This window comes from Ornithorhynchus anatinus, chromosome 18 (genome assembly GCF_004115215.2).
Source record: "Ornithorhynchus anatinus isolate Pmale09 chromosome 18, mOrnAna1.pri.v4, whole genome shotgun sequence".
Lineage (NCBI taxonomy): Eukaryota > Metazoa > Chordata > Mammalia > Monotremata > Ornithorhynchidae > Ornithorhynchus > Ornithorhynchus anatinus.
Window position 1 is genome coordinate 10,262,345 of NC_041745.1, and position 24,207 is coordinate 10,286,551.

The window sequence follows — 24,207 nt, forward strand, 5'->3', positions numbered from 1 at the left end:
CAAAGGCTCTCTGGATTGCACCAAGCTCTATTCTTCAATGAAAGAGCTCTGTACCAGGCTCCGAAGAGCTGTAGAAGCTTTGGGGGAAAGGGAAGGGTGGATGGAATGTGAACGGCTAAGTGGCAGAGTAACACTGTAAAGCAAACATCCTTTCTTTCCCCCACCCCGGGTTAGACGGACGATGCATAAGGGAGAGTGTTTCGCCAACTTTATGGAAAAATCATTTCTGTTAGGAAGCTCTCCTGCATTGTTTCTACTTTCCAGTTCCCCTTGTCCTATTTTTCCCTTCTTTATCCCATGGCATCTCTATTAGATTTTTTTAACCATATCTTTACTTCCCCAACTATCCAAATTCCTCTGAATTGTACTTCTTGAGCGCTTACTGTGTGCAGAGCACTGTTCTAAGCACTTGGGAGAGTATTATAACAGACTTGGTAGATATATTCTCTGTGCACTACCTCATTCAGTCTCTTCCCTTCCTTTACTCTTCCTCTTATGGCTGACAAACTAAGAATTTACAGCCACCTCCCAAGTCTGTTTCTGGCTGCTAGAAATGTGGGGTTGGGCTCCTCATTTCTTTCAGTAGGACAAGTAAGCTAAAACTTGTATGCTTCTGGGGAACAGCCTCTGAGGTAGCTCTCTCTTTGTCATCATAAATGCTAACAATAAGGCTAGGGAGTGATATGGATAAATATTGGAAGTCACATGAAAATCGTAAACAGACAAGCCTGTTGTGGTCACCAGTGGGGACAGGAGACAAATGACAAGAAGCAAGTCAAAGATCTAAAAGGTAAATGAAGGTATGGAACTTTCTAAAACATCAGATTTTAGACTGGTATTGTAAGTCGCGGATTTCAGTTTACTACATAAGCTGACACAGTGTCTATTGCAAGCTAAGCTTTTGGCAACTGAATAGCTCACCTGCGCTCTCTCTATGCTAGGTCTGTATGTTTGTATAAGACTCATTTCCAGATTCTCATACGATGTTCTGGGACATCTATGCTACCTGCAAAAATCCTGGAAGCATGTTATGTTTATGCTTGCACTCAGGAGATCCTGAACCGAATTCCTAATGAAAATCTTTTAGGAAAAGTGGGTATGTACACAAGATACCAAAGCAAATATACCAATTGTGCTAATCTATGGCTCCTGGCACCTACCCTTTCAGTGACAGCCACTGTCTGGTGGGAAAAAATATTAGCCAAAGGAAAGGATTCTAAATTCAAATTCAATCCTAAACATTATTACCTGGTTAACTTGTAACCTCGGTCCAAGGTTAGTGTAGATCTCTTTAAGAAGATCTATTGCTCTGCTGGCAATGTCATCATTTCCCTGAATCACAACCTAGTTCCAGAAAAATGACAGTGTTAATATCTTTTAAATAAATTTCTGATTAAGCAGTGAAACTAACTTTAGATCTGCAGTTTTCTCTTAATACAATATCCAATAATCAAGTTCAATCTAACAATTTATGGAATATAATTATAGAAAAATACAGCCCAAATAAATGTTTAAATTAGCAGATCTATGACCAAGTTGAGAAAGTAATCAATTTCCTGAAATAGAGAATTTTCTTTTATTAACCGGGAGACAGAAGAGTGCCTCAACAAACAGCACTTAAATTTTTCCAATACTGACAGTCACACAAAAGAGAGTTATGCTGCTCTATGGTAATAAAGTAAACCATTTTCCAAACAGCCAATAGGAACACAAAAACTATATAGTTTCAGGTTTAAAGCTGTACTCGTTAATAACCTGCACTACTTTGTCACTTCTCTATCTAAAATTAATATTATTATATTTGTTAAGCCCTCACACTGTGTCAAGCACTGTTGTAAACCGTCTGCCCACACAACATGCCTGCGAAGTGGACAGTGGATATATCTCCATTTTATAGCTGGAGAAACTGGGGTAGAGAGATTAAATGTAGTTAAATACAGAACTGGTTCTTCTAGAATGCCGGCCTTCTGATTTTCAGTCCACTCATTCAGTTGGACCTAGGCAAATCACTGAATGCGATTTGAGCACGTAACTAACCTCTTGGGAAAGTATAATACAATAGAATCGGCATACACAATCCCTGTCCACAAGAAGTTTACAGTCTACTGGGGGAGTGGTCTATGGAATATCTTGTAATTGTTTAGCTGGAAGTTTTTAATGTGTGCCGTGAGATTTTGGGCACGGTATCTCACTATTTCTCATTCTCCACCTGGAATTACAAGTTTCCTAAGTGCCCGACTACCATTAAGGTAGCTGGAGCATTAGGAACAGGAGTCAAGGGAGCCCATTTGAGTTCCCATAGAGGCCCTCTACACCCCACTCTTTTGACAGAGGAAGTGCAGAATACTTAGAATTGCTCCAAACAAGGAGCAATTAAAAAGAAATAATGTAAATCCCAGATTAAAGATTGGGTATCTCCCAAAGATCACATTCTAAAACAGCAAGTAACTGCCCCATGCATTAGGAGCCTTAAATCACCCTCCCCCCAACCCCGACACACCTCCACCCTCGTCAGCCATCCAGGATTTGTCATCACTGAATTTGGATAATAATCAAATACCAGCGACGGAAGCCCCAGGGCTAAAGACTGGTTTATTTTGCTATTTATGGCATTAACAAAGACTTTGGCATTTGCTTACTTTGTATCTTAAGATTCTGGGTAACCTACAAGCTACTGAGAATCACATTTCACCTAAGAGGTCATTCCAACTATTTCCCAATTGCCACTTACCCTCCAGAGGTAATCTAAACCTATTAATTCCAAATCATCCATCATATAGGCCCGCCTCTTGGCGACCAGCTTCCCTTCTCGACAGTTCACCGCTTTGAAAAATCGCTCAAAACATTTCATCCCGTTTTCTGTTAGTAGGGAAGGATCAAGCTGAAGCACATTATTTTCAAAGAAGTCCTTATTGATGTCAGGGTCTAAGTCTGGCTCGTCCCCCATCAATTTAGAATACCACTTAAAACAGGCTTCACGATCACAAAGGTAGACTGCATTTTCAGCTAAACATTTCCATATTTGTTTCGCCTGAGGTGCACAGAGCCACAGCTGACCATCCTTCAATAAAAATCTTGAAGAGAGAAATCAATAATTAATAACACTACAAGTTATGCAGCTATCAAACTATAAATGCACAAACAATAACACAATGTTCAAATTACAGTACGGCTTCGAGTTTGGGTCATTTCATTTGAAAAGTCTAGCTAGCAGCAAGTGCTATTCCCAAGGCAAGATGCTGTTCTGCTCTTATATATAAATATATATATCTAATTTGGAATTAAAATATTTTGGTTCAAGGTTCCTTACATGATTTTACTTAATCAGCTTCCTAACCCAGTCATGCGAACTATTCACACGTGAGCTTGAGGTCTGAATCTTGAAAAAATTAAGCATTGAGGCTAAAGGAAATCAGGTTGTAGAAAGGGGGAAATGAAATTAAACATGGTTTACTGCCCTAGATTTTTATTTCTTCAAACTTCAGATGCTCGCTGTCGTCAGAGCTATTGTTTCTGAAATATGGGGTATAGGAACCCCTTGAGAGGCCCTCTGAACCTCTACTTCTGCCTGAGCAAGACCAGGATCTTAAGAATTGCCCTGTATAAAGGATAACTTAAAAAAATTCTCATTTCCAGGTTAAGGGTTTAGAGGGTTTGGATATCTCCTCAAGTGTGGGCTCTAAGCCAGGGGCAAACTGGAAAAAAATGGTCAAAGCCTTGCATGTGGGCCAAAATAATGATAACAGTACAATTTTCCCAGTAGTCCAGCAGAATACCCATGGTCAAAGCCAATTTCAGAAGTGCCAACTTCTCTTCCATGGATTAAGAGGCGCTATAAGTACTCAATAAAGTAGCAAAGAACACACTTGTTACCTGTGTGAGTAGAAACAGGGGTGTGAAAGACATCCATCATGACCATTCAACTGGCAGACCTGCACTCGGTTTTACTCAGCTATCCAAACAATTCTTGATGGTAATTAGTTTGGATAGCCAATATCATCATTAGAGAAAGTACTGGTTAAATCACCCACACTTTAGCCAGGATAAGAAAGAGGCAGAGGGACAGAGTGGTGCCTTTACACACATACACTCATCCAGCAACATCAAACACACATCTGCATTAAACAATCATATTTATGAGCACTTACTGTGCGCAGAGCACTTAACTAAGCACTTGGAAGAACACAGTATAATAGAATTGGTAAATACATTTCCTGCCCACAACGAGCTTACAGTATAGAGGGGGAGACAGACACTAAAATGAATTACAAAAATGTAAATAAGTGATCTGGGGTTGAGGGTGAGGTGAATAAAGGGCTTCTGCCTTGATGCAGAAGGGCGAGGGAGAGGGGAAATGAAGGGTGTGGTCAGGGAAGTCCTATTGGAGGACATGTGATTTTAATAAAGATCTGAAGGTGGGGAGAGTGATCTTCTGTTATATTTGAAGGGGGAGAGAGCTCCAGGGTATGGGCAAGGGGTTGGCGGTGAGATAGACTAGACTGAGATACAAGAAGCAGGCTGGGTAATCTGCTGTATCAGTGTGGGGAGAGACAGAAGGCAGGGAGGTCTCTGGAGGAGGTAGATACAGTAGTCAAGCAAGGCCTGATAGGATATGTGCTTCAATCAATCCGGTAGTAGTTTGGACAGAGAAGAAAGGGTGGACTTCAGCGAAATTGTGAAGGTAGAACCGACAGCATTTGGTGACAGACTGAATAGGTGGGTTGAATAAGAGAGAGGAGTCGAGGATAATACCAATGTTATGGGCTTTGTGAGACAGGGAGGATGGTGGTGCTGTCTACTGCGATGGGAAAGTCAGAAGGAGGACAGGGTTTGGGTGGGGAGCACCCTTAGCATACATACTTACTGTGGGTATTTATTGAGCACTTACTAAGTGCCAAGCCCTGTATTTACTACTGGGGTAAATGCAAGATAAATAATACGGCCTGGTCCCTGTCTCACAATCTAAGTGAGGGAAGACAGTGTACAAAAACAAATCACAACCAGTAACAGCAAATCAAAGCTAAAACATACATTAAAACAACTAAAACAGAATCCACAGCCACAGTATCAGGTGGGAGGAGGAAAGTTACCATGGCCATGCCCGCCCCTTGCGATCCTGGCCCCATGGGGATTCTGTGGTCTTCTACTTTCCCAAATGCTTAGGACAGTGCTCTGCACACATTAAGTGCTCACTAAATACCTCTGACTGACTCCTGAGACATGCCCATCTCACTTTTTGTTCATCTTGCACTGCAGGGAGATGACATCACTCAGGGTTGGATGCAATACTCCTGCCTCCAAGTTCCAAATTCATTTATTCCTCCCCAACCAGCCTACAACTGTGCCCATCCTGCCACCACCATTCCACCAAAACTGATGGCTCTAAGTCTGCTCTGGGGCATCACTCAAGGCAGCAGGGTAAGAATTCTCAGAAGCGGGTAGAAGTGTCTCTTCTTGCTCCTTCTGAAGCTCCACTTCCTGCTGGGCTCCTGGCAACCAGCAACATGGCTAGCATGGCAAAAGCTAGTGATGGCACCAAGGCTGAGAGAGCAGCGTGGTGGGCAGTTGGGGATAGAGCTGAAGAAGATATTACTCTGCCACAATTGTCTGAGTCTTCTGGACACAGCAAACTTTCAATAATGAAATATTGTCAAACAGGGTAAGGGCTCAGTACACAGAGGCTGGAGTGGCAGATTTAAAACTACCTTAAAGCTATTGGCGGCATTTTAAAACAACTAGGGACAAGGTAACTATTCAAATTGTTCTGTTCAGAATTCAGAGCTGGGTTACAAAACCAAGAAGAGGTATTTTTGATATGACTGTTGGAAAACCAACTACTCAGTTTTAAATTCTGAGATGATGATTGGAATTTATTTTTCAGGGAACAGGTGAATCAAGAGCAATTGTGGAATCCTAAGTAAAGTTATTTTTTGAAAGTCAAAATCTGCATGTACGAAGCATACCACCACTAACGTGGTTTCCTATTATTTGCATATAAGTTGGGAATAAACACTTTTAGTTTGGAAATCATGGAATTATTTCTCAAAATGAAATAATAAAATTGCAGAAAGTATCACAGCCACTTCAAATCTTAAGGTTAATCAATGATTATTGCTTCTTTCATACAATTAGGAATGGTTTCAATAGAAGTGTTTTTCTTCTTCTTAGGGCAGAATAAGATTTGGAATTAAATTGGTGAATAACAAATGACTAATGGACCATAAAAAAAATAGGTTCAAAGATCATCTCAGTGGAAAAGACGGTTCACAGGCTCAAAAGATGAAGTTTTTGTTAAAAAGAGGACAAAGAAAATGCTCAGGGAAGGAACAAAATTTGAGAAAGGAGGACTAATAAAAGAAATAAAAACTCTCATGCTTCTAATATTAACATTAGTATTAGAAGCATTAAACAGATGTCTACTACCACATTCTTCAATGATCATAAAAACTGCTTTCTTTGCAATTGAGAAAAAACAATTCTGGTCAGTGTCAAACTTAAATTGCCATTTATAAGTTATCCTCTGGTCGTGAACTGTTTTCTCAAATAATAAGACCGAAAAATTATCAATATCATGGAGAGGCCTATCTCTAAATAGCATGACACTTCCTTCTAATCTTTTTCTGCAGAATGAAATTCAACGTAACATGAGAAAACTTTAAATGTCAGTGGGGAAATTTCCACTCTACCATATAAGTATAGATTTTTAACATTTTTTGTGTGATTCAATAAAGTCAATGCCAATCACTTAAAAACCAACCGGAGGAAGTTAAGTCTTTCCTGGACCTCTTGTACATGACTGTATCTACTTCCTGGTCTCACAGTTTGGGGATCATATTCTCCATGCTCTAAAAGAAAAAAAAGAAAAAAAATCATCAACACCCTAAATGAAAACAGTACTAATATCAAAGAAAAGTCATAACACACCTTCTGTACTCTCCTCAGAAATTCAACAATATCACTAAACCTGTGACCATTAAAGAGTAACCTGAAGATCAGGGTCATAGGATCCATTAACACCCTCTGCATCCAAGCTCTTTTTTACAAAAAGCAAAACCAAGAGGGGAGGAAAAAAACTTATTATTGGCTCAAATGAATTTAATGGGTAACTTTTGAAAAAGACATTCATACTGTAAAATTCCAATTTTCTGCATTAAAAAAATAAATGCACTTTAAACTATTTTGTCTCACACAGTTACTTTGAAGTTCCCATGGGATGGAGAGAGAGAGAGAGAGAGTGTGTGTGTGTGTGTGTGTTTGTATTTAGGATGAAGGAGACATGAGGATCCTACATGCCAGTTCACAAAAAGATCTTGACATTTACAATATCTCATTAGTTCAGCTGTCACCTACAAAGAGACCAGTGTAGATGAGCAGGACAGAGACCTTGCCATGAGTTGCTGAACACCATGGACTACCACTTTTTAATGCATTCAAACAAGAAAGCAAATCTGTTTTTATAAAATTTTAGAAACAAATATTTCAAAGGAAGTAAAATTATATTATAACCATGATCACCTATAATAAAGCACTTTAGGGTAGAATAAAACCTAAAACGTCACAAATAAGAGGTTTGTAATAATTTTAAAGAAAGGGTAGGATAGGTAATGGTACAACATTTACTGGATTAACAAGAATTCACATGAATATGTGTACCGATTCTCCAACCACTGAGGCAAGAAATGTGGAGTTTTATTTTCTCTGAGAAGCTACTGGTTATTCCCTTTGGATTCACTGACCAAAAAAAAGGTAATCTAAATATTAACAAGGGGAATAGGGGGGAAGGACAGGGAGACTCAATCAGTTGATGGTAATAACTGAGAGCTTACTGTTGTATAAAACACTAGGGAAAGAAATAATAATAATGACAGTATTTCTTACACGCTTACTATGTGCCAAGACCTGTACTAAGCACTGGGATGGATAGAAGCAAATTGAGTTGGACAGAGTCCCTGTCCCACATGGGGCTCCCCAGCTCAATCCCCATTTTACCGATGAGGTAACTGAGGCACAGAGAAGTAAAGTGACTTGTTCAAGGTCACACAGCTGACAAGTGGCGGAGGCAGGATAAGAACCCATGACCTTCTGACTCTCAGGCCCTTGCTCTACCCACTAGGCCACGATTGTTCCAGGTGCAGCCCTTACATTTTTCCAATGCCATTCCTGCTTTAAATTTCCTTCAAATGCAAGTTTTGTAAGTTTCATGAAAATCGGATCCTTTTTCTAGATGAGCTGTTAAGCAGAAAGCAGCTTTCACCTTCTAAAGAGTAATTCTGCCTACACTTTCGCCTCTCAAATCTACACGTTTGGAGCAGGAAAGCTTGAAAGAAAACTGGATTCATCTGATATAATGGGAGTAGAAGAAAAGGTAAGGCTCATTCTCTCGGAGCAAACTTCTCTAGAAGCACTTTTAAATTATGCCTGCACTCCAGTTGCATGCTGTATGACCTGGGGCAAGTCATTTATGGTCTCTGTGCCTCAGTTTCATCATCTCTTAAATGGGGACCCAGGATTAGTTCTCCCTACTTCATCACTTGCCTGCTGTATGACCTTGAGCAAGTTACTTCACTTCTCTGTGCCTCAGTTCCCTCATCTGTCACATGGGGATTGAGACTATGAGCCCCATATGGGACAGGGACTGCGTCTAACCTGATCTGCTTGTATCCACCCCAGAGCGTAGTACAGTGCCTGGCACATAGTAAGCGCTAAACAAATACCACAATTATTATTACTATTAAACTGTGAACCCTGTGTGGGTTAGGGACTGGGTCTGACCTGAATATCTATCTTGTACCTACCCCAAAGCTTAACACAGTACTTAGCAGATATTAGCATTTAACAAATATCACAATTATTATTGCTATTACCATGCCCCAAATTGACTTCCAAATATAAACAATGTCCCAATAATTTTAAGGAAAAAAGAAAACAGAGTATTTTTATAAATACTCTTCAAAATGATGTAAGCTCCATAGTAACTAATATTTATGTCAATGCAAGAGGCACACAACATTTTTAGCGGATGTGCAGTCTGATTAAACTGAAAAAAAAAAGACATGCTTAGTTGAAATATTACTAAGTTTCCAGCAACTGTATGGGCTCTTTTTATGGACTTAAGGTGAATTAATCCTAATTCACAATATTTATGGTAATGGAAAGTACTTAAATTTTGGGTTAAAGAAGTTCAGAGTAACACTCAAATATTTTATCCAGCTTAGCCTTTGAAAATAACAAGAGTGGTAAGATTTTCATGGGGAGTAGGAAGACATCTAGATGGCAAATACCTACTCTCGTTGAAGTGGGGTTCAACCTAGTTATGTCAGTGTAGTTTCTTCCTAGAGTTGCCTGAAACACTGCAAGTATTTCACTTAATCACAAGGGTTTTGTGAATCCTAAATTGCCAAGAAAAGCAAGTCAAGAATTTACATTCTAACAAACACATTCTGAATTTTGCTTCTTCTTTTGGTGTTCTTTTAAATACTATGCATCCAACACTGTTCTAAGGATTGTGATGGACAAAGGTAAATTAGTTCTGACATGGTCCCTGTTCCCAAATGGGGCACAGTCTTAATAATAATAATGTTGGTATTTGTTAAGCGCTTACTATGTGCAGAGCACTGTTCTAAGTGCTGGGGTAGATACATGGTAATCAGATTGTCCCACATGAGGCTCACAGTTAATCCCCATTTTACAGATGAGGTAACTGAGGTACCAAGAAGTTAAGTGACTTGCCCACAGTCACACAGCTGACAAGTAGCAGATTCGGGATTCGAACCCATGACCTCTGACTCAAAGCCCAGGCTCTTTCCACTAAGCCACGCTGCTTCTCACAGCTAACATGCCCAAGTTCTGCCATTCTGTATTTTTATGTTTTAGATAAGAGTAAGAACCTTTGAGCACAGGCTACAAAGTTCAAAAAGAAAGTGAGGCATTCTAATTAGGTTATTCTTATAACAGTTAATGGTGCAGACATTAAGACAATCAAGTTACAATTCTGGTACGGCTTACACTACATATTAGCAGTTATGCTATTCTAAAGATTTAATACCCATACAATACAAAACTGACATCAGGTATCATCTCTGAACTGCAGTTCACACCACCTACTTCAGTCTTACATCTCTCCTTATATCTTCCTAACTGCAGACCACTTTGCAGAGTATTTCTCTGAGAAGCGTTTCTTCTCCCCAGAAGGCAAAACCTCTTTTCCATCTCTCTCTTACTCCTTACCAATTTATCACTTAGTAACATCAACTTTTTCCCTTTCCTGTAGCTCCTTTTGAATATCAAAAATATTCCCAAATTTCCTTGCTCCTCTCATTCCTAACATCATTAACCGTCAATATTTCCTTCTTCCCCAAATCCCTTGCTTTCTTCCCCCCTGCCCTCCAGGGCAGATGAAGTATTTCAAATTGTCATTCAGCAGCCTACAATAAAGGATATAATTAAAAAACATTGTTGCTGGAAGCCTCACTGATCATGGCTTAATCTCTGTTGATTAATTTACAGGCAGGGGTAACCTTGCCTCTAGTCTGATTCTTCAGGAGAGAGAGACACGATTCTTGGGTTTACAGCTCTTTAAGAATAAATGATCCTGAGGCATATAATAAGCATTTGTGGGGAAAAAGAAAAGCAATGGGATGGGGAAGTTAAAGTAGTGCCGGAGAAACCACTAAAATTATCAATTTTACTTGCTGATGGTAAAATCTCCCTCATCTTCCCACAGCTGCACCAAAAACCAGTCTGCTCAACCAAATATGAAAATGCAAAACAGTACAAAATAAGAGAGGCTACTCTGAGAACTTTCATCATCTACTCTACAAAATGACAGTCTTGAGAATTGTTAGTCTGAATGACTAATTCAAAAATGCTGATGTCTGGCTCCCCGCTCTCTAGACTGTAAGCTCTTTATGGGCAGGGAACGTGTCTGTTTATTGTTGTACTGTACTCTCCCAAGAGCTAAGTACAGTGCACTGCACACAGTAAGCGCTCAATAAATATGAATGAATGAGGCCTCCCAGTCAATGGCAGCCTGGGAGCTGCCTCCAAACCTCAGTGCCGCATTTGGTAATTTTTCTTTTCTTTCACCAGTGGCGTTTATTGAGCGCTTACTATGTGTACAGCATTGTATGAGGTGTTCTAAAAGGTAAAGAGTTGACAGACACATTCTTTGCCCACAACGAGCTTATAGTGGAGGAGGGGAGGCAGACATTGCTATAAATACTATAATACATAATTTAAAGATATTCTCATTCAATCGTATTTACTGAGTGCTTACTGTGTGCAAAACACTACTAAATGCTTGGAAAGTACAATTCAGCAACAGAGACAACCCCTGCCTACAAGAGACAGGGGAAGGGGGGGGACAGACATCAAAACAAGTAAAGAGGCAACAACAGCATCAATATAAATAGAATTACAGATATATAAAACAACAAAACAAGTAAACAGGCACAAAAATAAATATGTCTGTAAGTGTTGTGGGGTTAAAGGTTCCCCCTTCACCCCAAAGTGCTACCTGTTAGTGCAAATGCATACTTGCTCCTAAAGACAGTATGGAAAAAGCATCAACTCATCTTATGAAAAACCAGTTTGCTTGCCTTCCAAACAAAGCAATAACAATCCAATGTTTAATGCCAGATACAAAAGAAGCAATCTCTTTTCTCCAGTGTTTTTATTTTCATTCCAGCTCACTGAGTTGGAAGTCACTCAGGTAGCCAATCACCAAATACTGCTAAGTTGCCAAAATTATAACTGCAGAGCTCTTTCAAGCATCCAGTCAGTGCCCCTTGGTTACAGTCTACGAGTTCTTACAAATGTATTTACCCCAAGATGTGCATATGCAAGTGTAGTACCATTTGAACAGGTCCAACCACTACAACTGATATAAATAATAATAATTATGGTACTTGTTAAGCACTATGTGCCAAGCACTATTCTAAGCACAGAGGTAGATTCAAGTTACCTAGGTTGGACAGTCCCTGTCCCACTCAAGGCTCACACTCTCAATCCCCATTTTGCAGATAAGGTAACAGGCCCAGAGAAGTGAAGTGACTTGTCCAAGGTCACATAGCAAACATGTGGCAGAGCGGGGATTTAGAACCCACGACCTTACTCCCAGGCCCATGCTCTAGCCATTAAGTCATGCTGCTTCTCCTTAATATTAGTATTATTAATATTAAGGATTGTGTAGTGTGAATTGCTTCCTAATGGCCTATACGTTGTGCCTTCAAGGTACATTCTTATGTATTCAAATGGCCCGAGATCTTTGAAGGAAAACCATTATATAAATCCACACACTTTTAAAAATATTTAAATGTTAACCAACTACCATTTCTCCATCTATTAACTACCATTCCTTCCATTACCAAAAAACTTGCCTTCCCTATGATGTTTCGTAATGAAATCTTCTCTGAATTGCCTTTCAAGTTTATTAGAGTAATAAATGATTGGACTCTGAAATTTTTACGATTAATCTGAATGAAAAACACTTACCTTTAGCATACTGTCTCATGCTTTCCATATAAGCAGAGAGATTTTCGGCGACCAGAGTAACCAGGGCATGATTGTGCTGAAGTTGATTAATTAAATCATGACGATAAAATACGTGAGGACTTCTCTGAGTTTGACTAAAAAAGTAAAATGTACATAAAAGCCTATTAGCCAACAAAATTAAATTAGCCTCTTGTATATGTACATGAGTAAACACAAAAATAAACCATCTATTCTTTCAATGAAACAGAGAAACAGGTGAATAGAATTGTGCCAGTAGGGGAAAAACACATTAAATGTTCCAGACCCAGGGCCAAATACCTTGCTACCAGCATTCATCCTCCTTCGCGCACAAAGTGACTAGATCTGCATTCTGAAATGTTTTCATTCCTAGTACTCCTTCAGGGATGTTTTCTATCATTATGGTTCTTGCTGTCCTTTGCTTGTCTGCCAGGCTAACCTAGTCCTGATTCTCCGAGGGGGAAGGAATGAAGTCTGGCTGGATCTGGAGGCAGGGACATGAAAGGAGCCAGGGGCAAGATTTCTCTACTACAAGAGCAGGTCTGAAATTCAGGTCAAGGGGAGGAGTTCAGTGGGGAACAGAATGGTATGGAACTTTGGCTGGGTATAAACCGACAGGGGATGCCCCACGCTAACATTCATTGTGGGGTGGCAAAATTGAAAATAAGTCTTATTCGCTCCTACAAAGATATGTAGAGAGAGAATATAGACAGTTATCTAGATACAGATATATCTAAGCAAGGCCAAACAAAGCTACAGATAGAAGAGAAGTGCTGATGAAAAATTGGGTTCTATTTATAAAATGAACAGTGGGAATACTGGAGGCTTTCACAAAGGAATAAATCCGCTGAGCAACACTCCAAACACCTATTCTCCTTTTGAAGATAATCACTTTTTAGGAATTTTAAAGTAATGTAACCCTTCAATTTTCTTTTCCGAATGTCATTTTGTGTTGAAATTTATCAAAATGTCGACTTTCACAAGTTTATTTCAAGTCATAAGCAAAAAACAAAACAAACCCCAAAAAACCTCCCCCTTTAGAAACTGGTTGAAAGAATAAAAGCAAACACAACAAAATTAATTCCCCATTGTTTAGGAAGCACTTCACTTCCTAAATTCATGTCACGTTCGAAATTATTCTGAAAATCTTCACTAATTATCAACTATGTGAAATGGAATTTGATTGGTTCTCCCTATTTTTCTTTCCTTCTTTTTTTCACACCCCATTCAATCTTCAACTCCCCACACGCCCCCCCAAAACAACTTCAACACAAATAACAGTAAAATTTTAAGAGTAGGGAAATAGCACCATAAGTTCTCCATGGGAAAAGCACTAAGGTTCCCTTAAAAACAAGTTACCTCGCCTTACCTCAAGTTTTGCGGCGCTTCGCCAAACAAGCTACAAATTTCTCTAATTTGTTTCAGTGCAGGAATCACCCATTTGTCATTTGTGCGAAGCTCTTCTATAAAACGGTCTATCCACTGGATCTTTTGTGTGTCTCGATCCTTAAAGAGCAAAATTAATAGTTCAACAAAGACACCACTTCAGTGGGGTTTTTACTCTATTTCCTAGGTCCAATGATAACCACATCTTCATGGCATTAATTCTAGTATGCAATGGGTGGAATATCAATTTCTTGATGGGAATGGTGAGGACTGTATCAATTCTAATTTTGAAAATTGTCACTTCTGAATACAGCTTAGTGTTCATTTCCATTTATCCTTGATATACATTTTTTATTGCATTGTTACTTATATATAGTAATATATTACTATTAAATATTAAAGATGATTCATTTATACTTTCACATGACTGTATTAGCAAAATTAAACAACTGTTACATGAAGAGCCTTATTCCTTTGATCAAATGGAGGATTTTGCTTTTTAAAATTGATCGATTATCAAGTTTTCATACTCTGCCACTGAATGATTTTGGAGTTCACTGGCCTGCATGTGAGTATACCAGAAGACCTCCTGCTTCTTGGCAATTTTATGAGGCTTTCAAGTTGTTAATTTTCTTTGACCTCTGACATAATTTTACTCTTTGGATGCTTTTAATTCAATCATATTACCAAACACTATAATCTATGATTTGGTAATATCATCAATGGCATTTATTGAGCGATTATTATATACAGAGCACTGTACTAAGTGCTTGGGGAGAGCACAATACAGAGTTGATAGACACGTTCCCTGCCCAGAGTGAGCTTACAGTCTAGAGGGGGAAGCAGACACTAATACAAAGAAGTAACACAATCCTTTGCTTCTTTCAAATTTTTTTGCAAAAAGAGATCACAATCTTTAAGTGCCATGGAAGAAAAAAAGGCAGTATGGGATTGTGAGGAATTAAAATGCACACAGTCTCAAATGACAGCAAGGAAACAGACATGCACATATCCCTAGTCCATTCCTCAAAAGAGAAACAGTGTCACGAAGCAGTACCCACTCCAAGGAAAAAAGTTTCTTTGGTGAGATTTAATTTTTTAATTGTTTCAAGGTTTTTGCTTAGGTCTTTGGAGCTGCCAAAAGGGGCAAAGGAGAAGCACATCTTTGCTTACATTCACTTTCTCCTTTCTGGGAATGATGAAGGTCCAGCTCCAAAGATGAGAGGAGATGATACAGGGGAAAGTCTGGGATTTGATGGGCAAACATTCTCAGCACTCATGAACATATGCATAATTTATTTATATATCTATGTATATATTTATTCAGTTATTCCTCCTGCTTTCACTATAATTTTGGTCTGTCTCCCACATTAGGCTGAGGGCACCTAAAGGACAGGGAATATCTATCTTTTTGTTTCTGTTTTATTCTTTCAAGTACTTGGCAGTAAGAAGGAGGCCAAGAGAGAAATGGGAAGTGACAGATCAACTTCCTTCCTCACCCGGGAACTTGCCTGCTGATCTCGCCATGCAGAATTGCTATAGCAGAGCAGACCTTCATCCTAAAAATATTTTACCCGCTTTTTGGGCAGGTGGTAAAGTGTATTTTGTTTATATTTTGGAATTGTTAAATTCTTATCTAAGGAAGGAAGCATTCTGCCTTAAGTATATACTTGCTTCAGGATGGACTATGCAAAGTCATCTTAACTCTGAAGGCAGCTGAGCCTCTAAGATGCCCATTCAATATAGGAGTTATTGAAAAGTTTCACCCTCAAGCTTTACAAACCTAAAGCTGTAGTGTTGTTTTTTGACCTTCTATCTTTATGACACCTCAGGACTCTAGCCCCTAACATGGAATGTTTCAGTGTTCTCAAGGCCCACCACAAGGTTGGGGGGGGAGGGATACAGGATGCTGCTCTGGGTACCGGATAACTTGGGGCGGGCTGCTCTAGGCTAGACATGGATGTAAGTTCCATGTGTATAGCTAACTGGGGGAGATCCAAGGCCTACCCTAGATGACAGTGGTTAGGTCACTCCTCTGTTTCCACAGGAATCAAGGGCCCCTGAACCCCAGTACACCCTGATCTGTTCTGGCTCAAATTGTCTTAAGAGCTTCAGACCACAGCATAATGCCAAGGGCAATATTGGATCAATTCAACACCTATGGTGGATTTGGGAATCAAACATTCAATGGTGTTTGAGCACTTTACTCTGGGCAGAGCACTATACTAAGTGCTTGGGAGACTACAATTCAACAGCTGGTAGACACAGTCCTGACCACAATGAGCTTACAATCTTTCCAGCAAAGAAATAAATATTGACTATTTGTTAACAGAAAAGGAACCGTACAAAACAAAAGACACAAGAGCTGAGCTCTACCTGGAATCATATTTAGAACCCTCAAATGATGATATGCTGCAAGCCAAGGGAGACCATTCATGTTAGAGCCTTGAAACTCCAAAGGAATGGCAGTCTGAACTATCCTACTTTGAGAGATAGTCCCAAATAGACAGTACTACTTTTCACATAGGTGGCTTTTTGAAGCTGACTGGTCCAATTTAACCTGATAACAAAAAGGAAAGCCCTCTCTGCCTAGGTTCCCACCTGAACTGTGGATAGCTAGAAGCTAAGAAGCAGCATGGCGTAGTGGATTAGAGCACAGGCCTGCCACGTATCTGCTGTGTGACCTTAGGCAAGTAACTTATCTTCCTGGGCCACATTTACTTCATCTGTAAAATAGGGATTAAGGCCACGAACCCCATGTGCAGCATGGACCACGTCCAACCTGATTAGCTTCAATCTACCATAGCGCTTAGCACAGTGTGTGAAACAGAGTAAACACTTAATACCATAAAAAAAACCTTTGTTCCTCAAACAGCTCCCAAGTCCACCATCTAAAAGACATTCAAATTTCCATGCTACATATTAGGCTCTCCTAAAACTAAGCTCCATCACTGCAGAGCACAACTTTATCTCTCAATTTATGGGAGCTTGTGTTTCCACTGTTCCTTTTCAAAGGTACCTAAAATCTAACAGCAATGTGCATTAATGTTGGGGTTTTTTTTGCATTTCATTCCGAGGTTGCTTGGGCAAGAGGGGTAGATAGCAGAAGATGATTTCTTATTTTATTATAACAAGATTTTGGGGGGGGGGTATTTCTAAATCTCTTAGGAATATCCATGGCACATAGTGAGCACTTAAATACTATAAAAAGAAAAAAAAAGAAAAATAATCTTTGGTAATTATGATCACTGCAGGAAGAAAAGATTAATTCTTCCTAGAAAGTGCAATGATTAGATTCTCCTCCTCCAGCTTTCTTATTCAGAATTAGCAATGAAATTCAGTCTTTCTAACTTGTCTAAAGATTGACAGCTAAGATAGTTAGAGCACAATACCTCTATCATATGTGGGTATAAATGCTGGGGAGAAGAGTCAAAATTTCTTCTGAGCTCACACCCATTTACCTTTTCTAAACTGGAAACCTGAATTTATCAACGGTTTAAGATGTTTTGGTTAATAGTATTTATCTATTATTGATCATGCTGAGTTTTATATTTCTAAAGGGTCTTGCGATTTCCACTGCTATTAGTTCAAACAATATCCCAAGAACTCTCAGGAGTGGCAATGTGGGAAAAATAGAAACAAAAGAATAAATGACTTATGAGGTTAAATAGAGAGTCAATGGTAGGACTGGGGAATCAAAATCCTGAATACTAAATTCTCGAGTATAACAACTCCCCCCAACCCCGAAAAAAAAACCAAAAACATATGTAAACTGAATGAAAGCAAACAAGAGAAAGGCTTGCATTTAAGCACGCCTCGGGATAAAGGGACTACCCTAAAGCATTAACATGACCGGAAAACCCTTGATAACTATCTAACATCAAAGCTCACATTAAATAAACCTTCAGACCAAAACCAGGAAAAGTTGTAATCTCTCCACTTTCCTGCCTGTCTCTTGACTCCACTGCTAGAAAGTACATTCTTCCTTCTCAAAAGAGCTGGAAATGGTGGCACAGAGAAGTTGCCTTTAATAACAATCATGCTCTTATAGTGGCTTATTCTCAAAAAAGTCAAAACTTCTTGTAGGTAGCCCACATAGAGTTCCTTTTAGCTAGAAAGCAGGCATAAGCCATATTTCACAGATGGGACCCAGGGAATCAGAAGCTAGGGAGGATAAGCAAATCTCTAAAGTCCACCCATGACCAATCATCAGTGGCAGAGGTGAAACTTCCAAAGGGAGTTTCAGAAATCCATCTATTACAGCATGAGAATCAATCGATGGTATTTACAGAGTGCTTACTTTGTGCTGAGCATTGTACTAAGCACCTGGGAGAGAACAATATGACAGAGCTGATAAACACATTCCAGGCTCTCAACAAAGGAAGGAAACAAAGATAGCCAGCATTCTCAGTACTTTTTAAAAATGTTTACTTATTGCTACCCAGAGAAAATGAGGACACACCTTAGCTTTAATTTTACCCTGAGCCGCAAGGCTTCCAAACTAGCTTAATTCTATTAAAGAACATGGTCTGAGAGAATAATGTTCTGCATTTACCTGTGAACAACTATAATCTAAGATTTTAATGTGAGCACTAAGAGCCTGGTCCATGATATCGACTGGCACATCATCACTATGTGCCAAGTTCCACAGAAGATTCAAAACTTTGTGAGCCATTACACCATCTTTATCGTCCTCTGCGAGTCGACGGATTAGCTCGAGTAATTTTTCACGTTGCTTTTTGCTGGCGTTTGTCCAACTTGCCTGGAAAACAAAATTCACTTCATCATTAAAATAAAAAGACGTTTAAGTCTACATCTAAATATTTCCGGGCACTCTAGAATTCAACTGCTGAACTGTAAATAGTCACTGAGAAACACTGCATCCATCTTGTTTGAATAAAAAGTCCTCAGTTCTCAATTCAACAAAAAGTACTACAAACCAGTTTAAAAAACTTTGCAGTTAGAATGCCCATTCTCATCACTCAGTTTCTTACTTCATTTTTAATTTGTGCTTAAGAAAGTCATACTGAAGACATTCATTAACTTTCATTAGAGAGGATGAGAATTGAAGCATGGCAGGGATCAAGTCTAGTAATTCTACTAGACTCTCCCAAGCGTTTAGTAAAGTGCACTATACCCAATGAACACTAAATGCTGTTAATTGACCCTGCAAGTTTTGTTCAGGCTAAGCAGAAGATAGAAGAGAAAACCTCTGCCCTCTCACTACCGATCATGGCTAAGGACTATGGTAAGAAAGACTTTGATAAGAATGGGGTTTGTGACATCATCAGGGCACTCTCTTGCATTATTAAAGTTGCGGTGGGACAAATCCCCAGACAATGCTGCATCTCTAGACTGTAAACTTGTTATGGGCAGGGAATGAGTGTTTACTGTTGTACTGTACTCTCCCAAGCACTTAGTACAGTGCTCTGCACATGGCAAGCCCTCAAATGATTGAATGAATCCATCAATCTCAGCTGAAATCTGGGCATCAACTGCTGAGGAAACACAAGCACAGAGCACTGCTCTCAGGAAAGGGGTGTTTTTTTCCAGGTTTTTTTCCTCTGAGCAAAGGCAGAGTAAAGAATGAAAGACAAAGAGGCAAAAGAGAAAATAGGCCCAGGCCTTTGCAAACATTAGGCAGGACAACACAACACAACGGATGGCCTTTATTTGGGCACAGTGTGGCTGAGACTGGGGTCCTGTGTTGGCCTTCTAAGCCACATGCTCTCATTGACTGAATTTCACTGGCAGTTGTGACTTCTTTGAATAAAGGACAATCTACTGACAATGACAAATTAATGAAATTAGGGCAAACCAGCCATTTTATATAGGTGTGCAAGCTTTATATAGGAAGGTTCAATTTTTCCACATTAATGTCACTGCAATATTGAATTATGAGAAGTATCAGCAGTCCACACTTAACACTGAAAATTTCTAATCCCAACTTCTAATGCCTCAAAACTAGAATCTGACCACTCAAGAGTCTGATAAATCCCTTCACATGATGAAGCATATCTCAGATGGACTGAGTTATGATGTTAGATTAGGGGTCTTGGCGACTGCTGTGGGGCAGAGGATTGATAGGGAAGGAATGCCTCGGCAGTGACAGAGAAAGAAGTGAGCCAGCCCTTGAGGGTTGAGAAGGGAGAAGCGGGACTGCTTTTGAAATTACTAGTCATTCGAACCTCAATTCTGTTGACCACTCTCCAGTCGTACTTTGGGGTTGGGCAGCAAGGGGGAATAGCTGTTTCTTCTTGGCCCAAAGCTTTCTTAAATTGCGAAGCTCCGGCCCTTTCGCTGCTCTTAAGGAAGAGGAGGGTATGTTTTTTATAGGTCGGAAACTCCTGGTGCACATACAGAAGCTTCTAGATGTCATCCAACTTCCTTACTGTTATAATGGGTAATGTTTGAGGCTTTAGATGATGCATCCTTAATGATTACAATAGCTGTCAAGGAGGGCAACAATCACAGAGTTCCTCCAGTCATCCTTTTGCCACTCTCTATAGATGAAATACGGGTCTGGATGCGATTTTTGCACCTATCGAAGTTCCTAATACGTTTCCTGAATATTGGTTGCTGATTACATCATGCCCTTTAACTCTTAGGAGAAATATTAAAATGAGAAATATGCTTTTGAAGGCATGGTCTTCTTTTCAAGTGCTCTGCAAATACATCAAATACAGTGAAAGCAAGTGGTGACTACAGAGAACTTCGGTGACAACCCTAAAGTGAAGCAATCTCAGCACTCAAGGGTGTATTTTAGTAAATGGTTGACTACAAAATAGAGGTTTGGAAACGGCTACAACCTAATAACAGGGATACAGCATATACTAGTGGAAGACGTACTGGCCTGGGAGTCAAGGGACCTGGATTCTCATCCCAGCTCAGCCACTTGCCTGCTACCTGACCTCAGATATGCCACTTCACTTCTTTGTGCCTTGGTTTTCTCATCTCTATAATGGGGATTAAATACCTGTTCTCCTTTCCCCTTAAGACTTTTGAGTCCCTGTATGGGATGGGGACTGAGTGACTCTCTTATTTATCCCAGTGTTTATTACAGTGCACAGTAACAAACACCATTATTATTACTAGTATTATTAAACAGTTTGAATGAACAGAAGTGTACATGTTAATGGAGTACTCAGCTAACATTCTTAACTGCAATCACAAAATTCAGAGCTGATACCCAAAAAAAGGGAGTTTTGAGAGTGGTTATCTATTTCCTCCATCTTCCTGCCTGAGGAAACTGAAGAAGCAACAGGTTACACTTAATTATGACTAGCACTATTACTTCCATTTACCCAAAAAAAGGATCTTTCGTATGCTTTTTTTTGGAGGACTGTGCACACCGAGTATTATTAATTTACACTATTTAAAAGAGCATGTCAAGGGTGAATGAATAGAAGTGTCACATTACCTTAAAGCAATCAAAAAGATGGTCAAGTTGTTCAGGTGAGAAATCCCAAGCCAGTTTAGCCAGGAGATCGTGTACATTCTTTACAATAGCTTCATGCTTTCCTGCCTGTTGATGTGGACAGAAAAGGGTTACTTTTCAACACTGAAAAATGGACTTCAATTCCTCTTTTATCTAAACTCTAGCTTCAAAAAATTCTGGCAGTTTAAGAATCGAATCTTCAAATAATTCCCACCCTTCAGACTACTGGTATACGTTAGGTCAGCATTTTAATGCCCCTGGATTATTACAACTAGACAGCTGGGGAATTTAGAACCAGTAGAGGGAAATTTACCCCAACTTCTATAAAAAGTTCCAATTTTATGAGTATCAACTGAAAGAAAAGACCATTGGGTGCAAAAGATCTCCTTTTTACCATCCCTTGCCTTTCATCTTTGAAACCAAGAAATTACTCAGAGCGTAAATGAAATATTGAACTTAATTTCTTTAAGAATTTTCCAACATTTTAGGCCAAAATTGAACATATCATGCTTTCAGAGGTAGGATTTTGGAATGTTTTAGTACAAATGAGTTTTGTGATCAAAAGTTCTTCTGCCAGATGTTGTACGGTATTTTTTCTTCCCTATTTCTTTCGCTCTCTCAAATCAGATATGGCACCTGCACCTCTACGCAAACTTGAAATTAACTCCTCACTCAGAGGGAACACGATTAAGAACATTTCCAATTCCTTACTTGTGCTGCCCAAATATTGTCGAGGTCTTGCAAGGTGAGGGCTTTTTCTTTAATGACAAAACGAAGTATCTTTTCTAGTTTTTCTACATACTGAGGCTGATGAAGACTATCTCGTAGCACAATTGATAAGATGTTGTTCTGTTGTATCCACTCCTAAATTTTAACAGGAAAATGTTACTTTAAAAACAGACAGTGGAAAAAATCAATCTTTTTTAAAAACGTGGTTCTTTTTAATTCATGGAGAACCTACAAAATAAACTATTCTCACTTTCTAAAATTTTAAACTATCAACCCATAGACACGGTGAAAATATTTTCCTATTCCTAATTTTCAAGAACAACCTACCACATTCCCTCAGATTAAAATCTACTTGTTACAAGTTTTATGACCTGTATGACCTCCTAGGCTAATAATTCAAGAACTGAAATTGTGATTCACTCATTCCTCCATTCATTCAAAAGGTACTGAGCATCATTATGCTTAGCATTGTACGAGGTGCTTTAGAAGACAACAATAAAGTCAAAGACATGGGGTCCTATACTCTTGGATTTTACCATCATTGGAAGAGATATCTAGACAAGTGGGAATACCTCGAGTGGAGGCAGGAGGGAAAAAACCAGGTACAACTTGCAAGAGCAAGACACTACAAAAATAAGTACAGAAGGTGTGAATGTGTGTCCTTACCTCAATACTGTGAAAGGGTGGGGTGGGGGGTGGGGTGCGTGTTCATCCCTCAATTACTCTCACCTCACTATTCCCCTTACTCTGGGATCCCCTAGCATCTAAACATTGGTGGTGGAAATCAAGAAACTGGACCGACTTCTCCCGCTTCAAATTACCACCATCTGCGATAACTTCACAGCAACATACTGTTCCTCCCTCTGACACACATACCCACCATTTCAGATCTTTAACTCCCTTTTGAAGCCCACCCCCCAAATCTCCACATCTTCTACCTCTAACGACCATGCTAAATTCTTCACTGATAAGAGAAAAACCATCAGGCATGCAAGTCTCCCTATCCCCCACCCACCTCCTCACTCTCCTAACCCCATCTTCTCATTTTCCTCTTTCCAGGCTGTTTCAAGAGGTCTGCTGTTTTCTCTCAAAGCCTCTCCCCTCTATTTGCATCTTGGACAACACCCCGACTCACTTGCTCCCAACTGTGTCTCACCATCAACCTCTCACTCTCTGCTGGCTTCTTCCCATCTACTTTCAATCATCCTCAAGTCTACCCTGTATGTAAAAAGTTTTCTTTGGTACCCTCTGCACCCTCCAGTTACCTCAACTTCCACTAGTTTCTGTGGCTTCAGTCTCTTCCCATTTCAACCTATTCTACATGCCACCGATTGGAAAGTCCTCTAGAAATAACGCATGACTTGCATGTCTTTACTTAGAATTCTCCAGTGGCATCTCTCCACATCAAGCAAAAACTCGTGACAGTTGGCCTCAAGGCTCTTCACCAACTCTTACTATCTTTAACTTTTACTCTCCAATTTGCACTCTTCACTCTTCCCAAACTCACCTGGCCACACCTTGGCTCTCAACTCTCCTGGCTCCTACTCTACAATGGTCCTTAGGCTTGGAGCTCTCCTTCCCTCCACTGCAAACACACCAGCTCTTCCGTTTTCAAAGCCCACCTAAAAATCTCACATCTTTCAGGAAGACTTCCCCGAATAATTCAAAACACCCTACACTTGTGCATTTTACTATTCTCAGCACTTGTGAATATGGGCATGTTAATTTGCACTTATTCAGTTATTTCATCCTGATATAATTGTATTATTTTATTATTACTTTCTGCCTTCTGCTTACACTATTTGTAAGCAATTTTTGCCTATCTTCCCAATAGATTGTGAGCTCTTTGAATGCAGGGAATGTTAATCTTGTTGATGTTGAACTGCCCCAAAAGCCTAGGACAGTCCTTTGCACAAAGCTGGTGCACAATAAATGTCATAAATTGACAATCTCTCAGTGCTTTAAGCCTGCTTATCCTCTACCTTGACCTCCTTTCCACCATCACTCTCTCCTTCTCACCCTCTTAATTCCACTGAGACCTTGTTCCCCAACATCTCAAATTACCTCCTTTTAATTAAGTCTGATGGGCTCATTGTTCTAATCCTCTTTGACCCCTTGATTCCTTTTCTCCTGGGAACCCTCTC

The 24,207-nt window shown here is 39.6% G+C and overlaps 1 protein-coding gene across 4 annotated transcripts in view; it reads right to left on the reverse strand.

Annotated features, from left to right (window-relative positions):
- The window catches only part of USP9X (ubiquitin specific peptidase 9 X-linked), a 128,990-nt gene that overhangs the window by 42,749 nt on the left and 62,034 nt on the right, over positions 1-24,207 (reverse strand). For 3 of the 4 annotated variants that reach the window (XM_029083039.2, XM_029083038.2, XM_029083040.1), the window contains exons 10-17: positions 22,046-22,198; positions 21,317-21,421; positions 18,452-18,658; positions 13,880-14,016; positions 12,493-12,626; positions 6,758-6,845; positions 2,732-3,074; positions 1,249-1,344 (exon numbers count right to left, since the gene is read on the reverse strand). In XM_029083039.2, the coding sequence (XP_028938872.1) occupies positions 1,249-1,344; positions 2,732-3,074; positions 6,758-6,845; positions 12,493-12,626; positions 13,880-14,016; positions 18,452-18,658; positions 21,317-21,421; positions 22,046-22,198 (1,263 nt within the window). Of the gene's footprint in view, positions 1-1,248; positions 1,345-2,731; positions 3,075-6,757; positions 6,846-12,492; positions 12,627-13,879; positions 14,017-18,451; positions 18,659-19,033; positions 19,104-21,316; positions 21,422-22,045; positions 22,199-24,207 lie in introns of those variants that run through there. The other variant, XM_039914674.1, reaches the window with a different exon arrangement.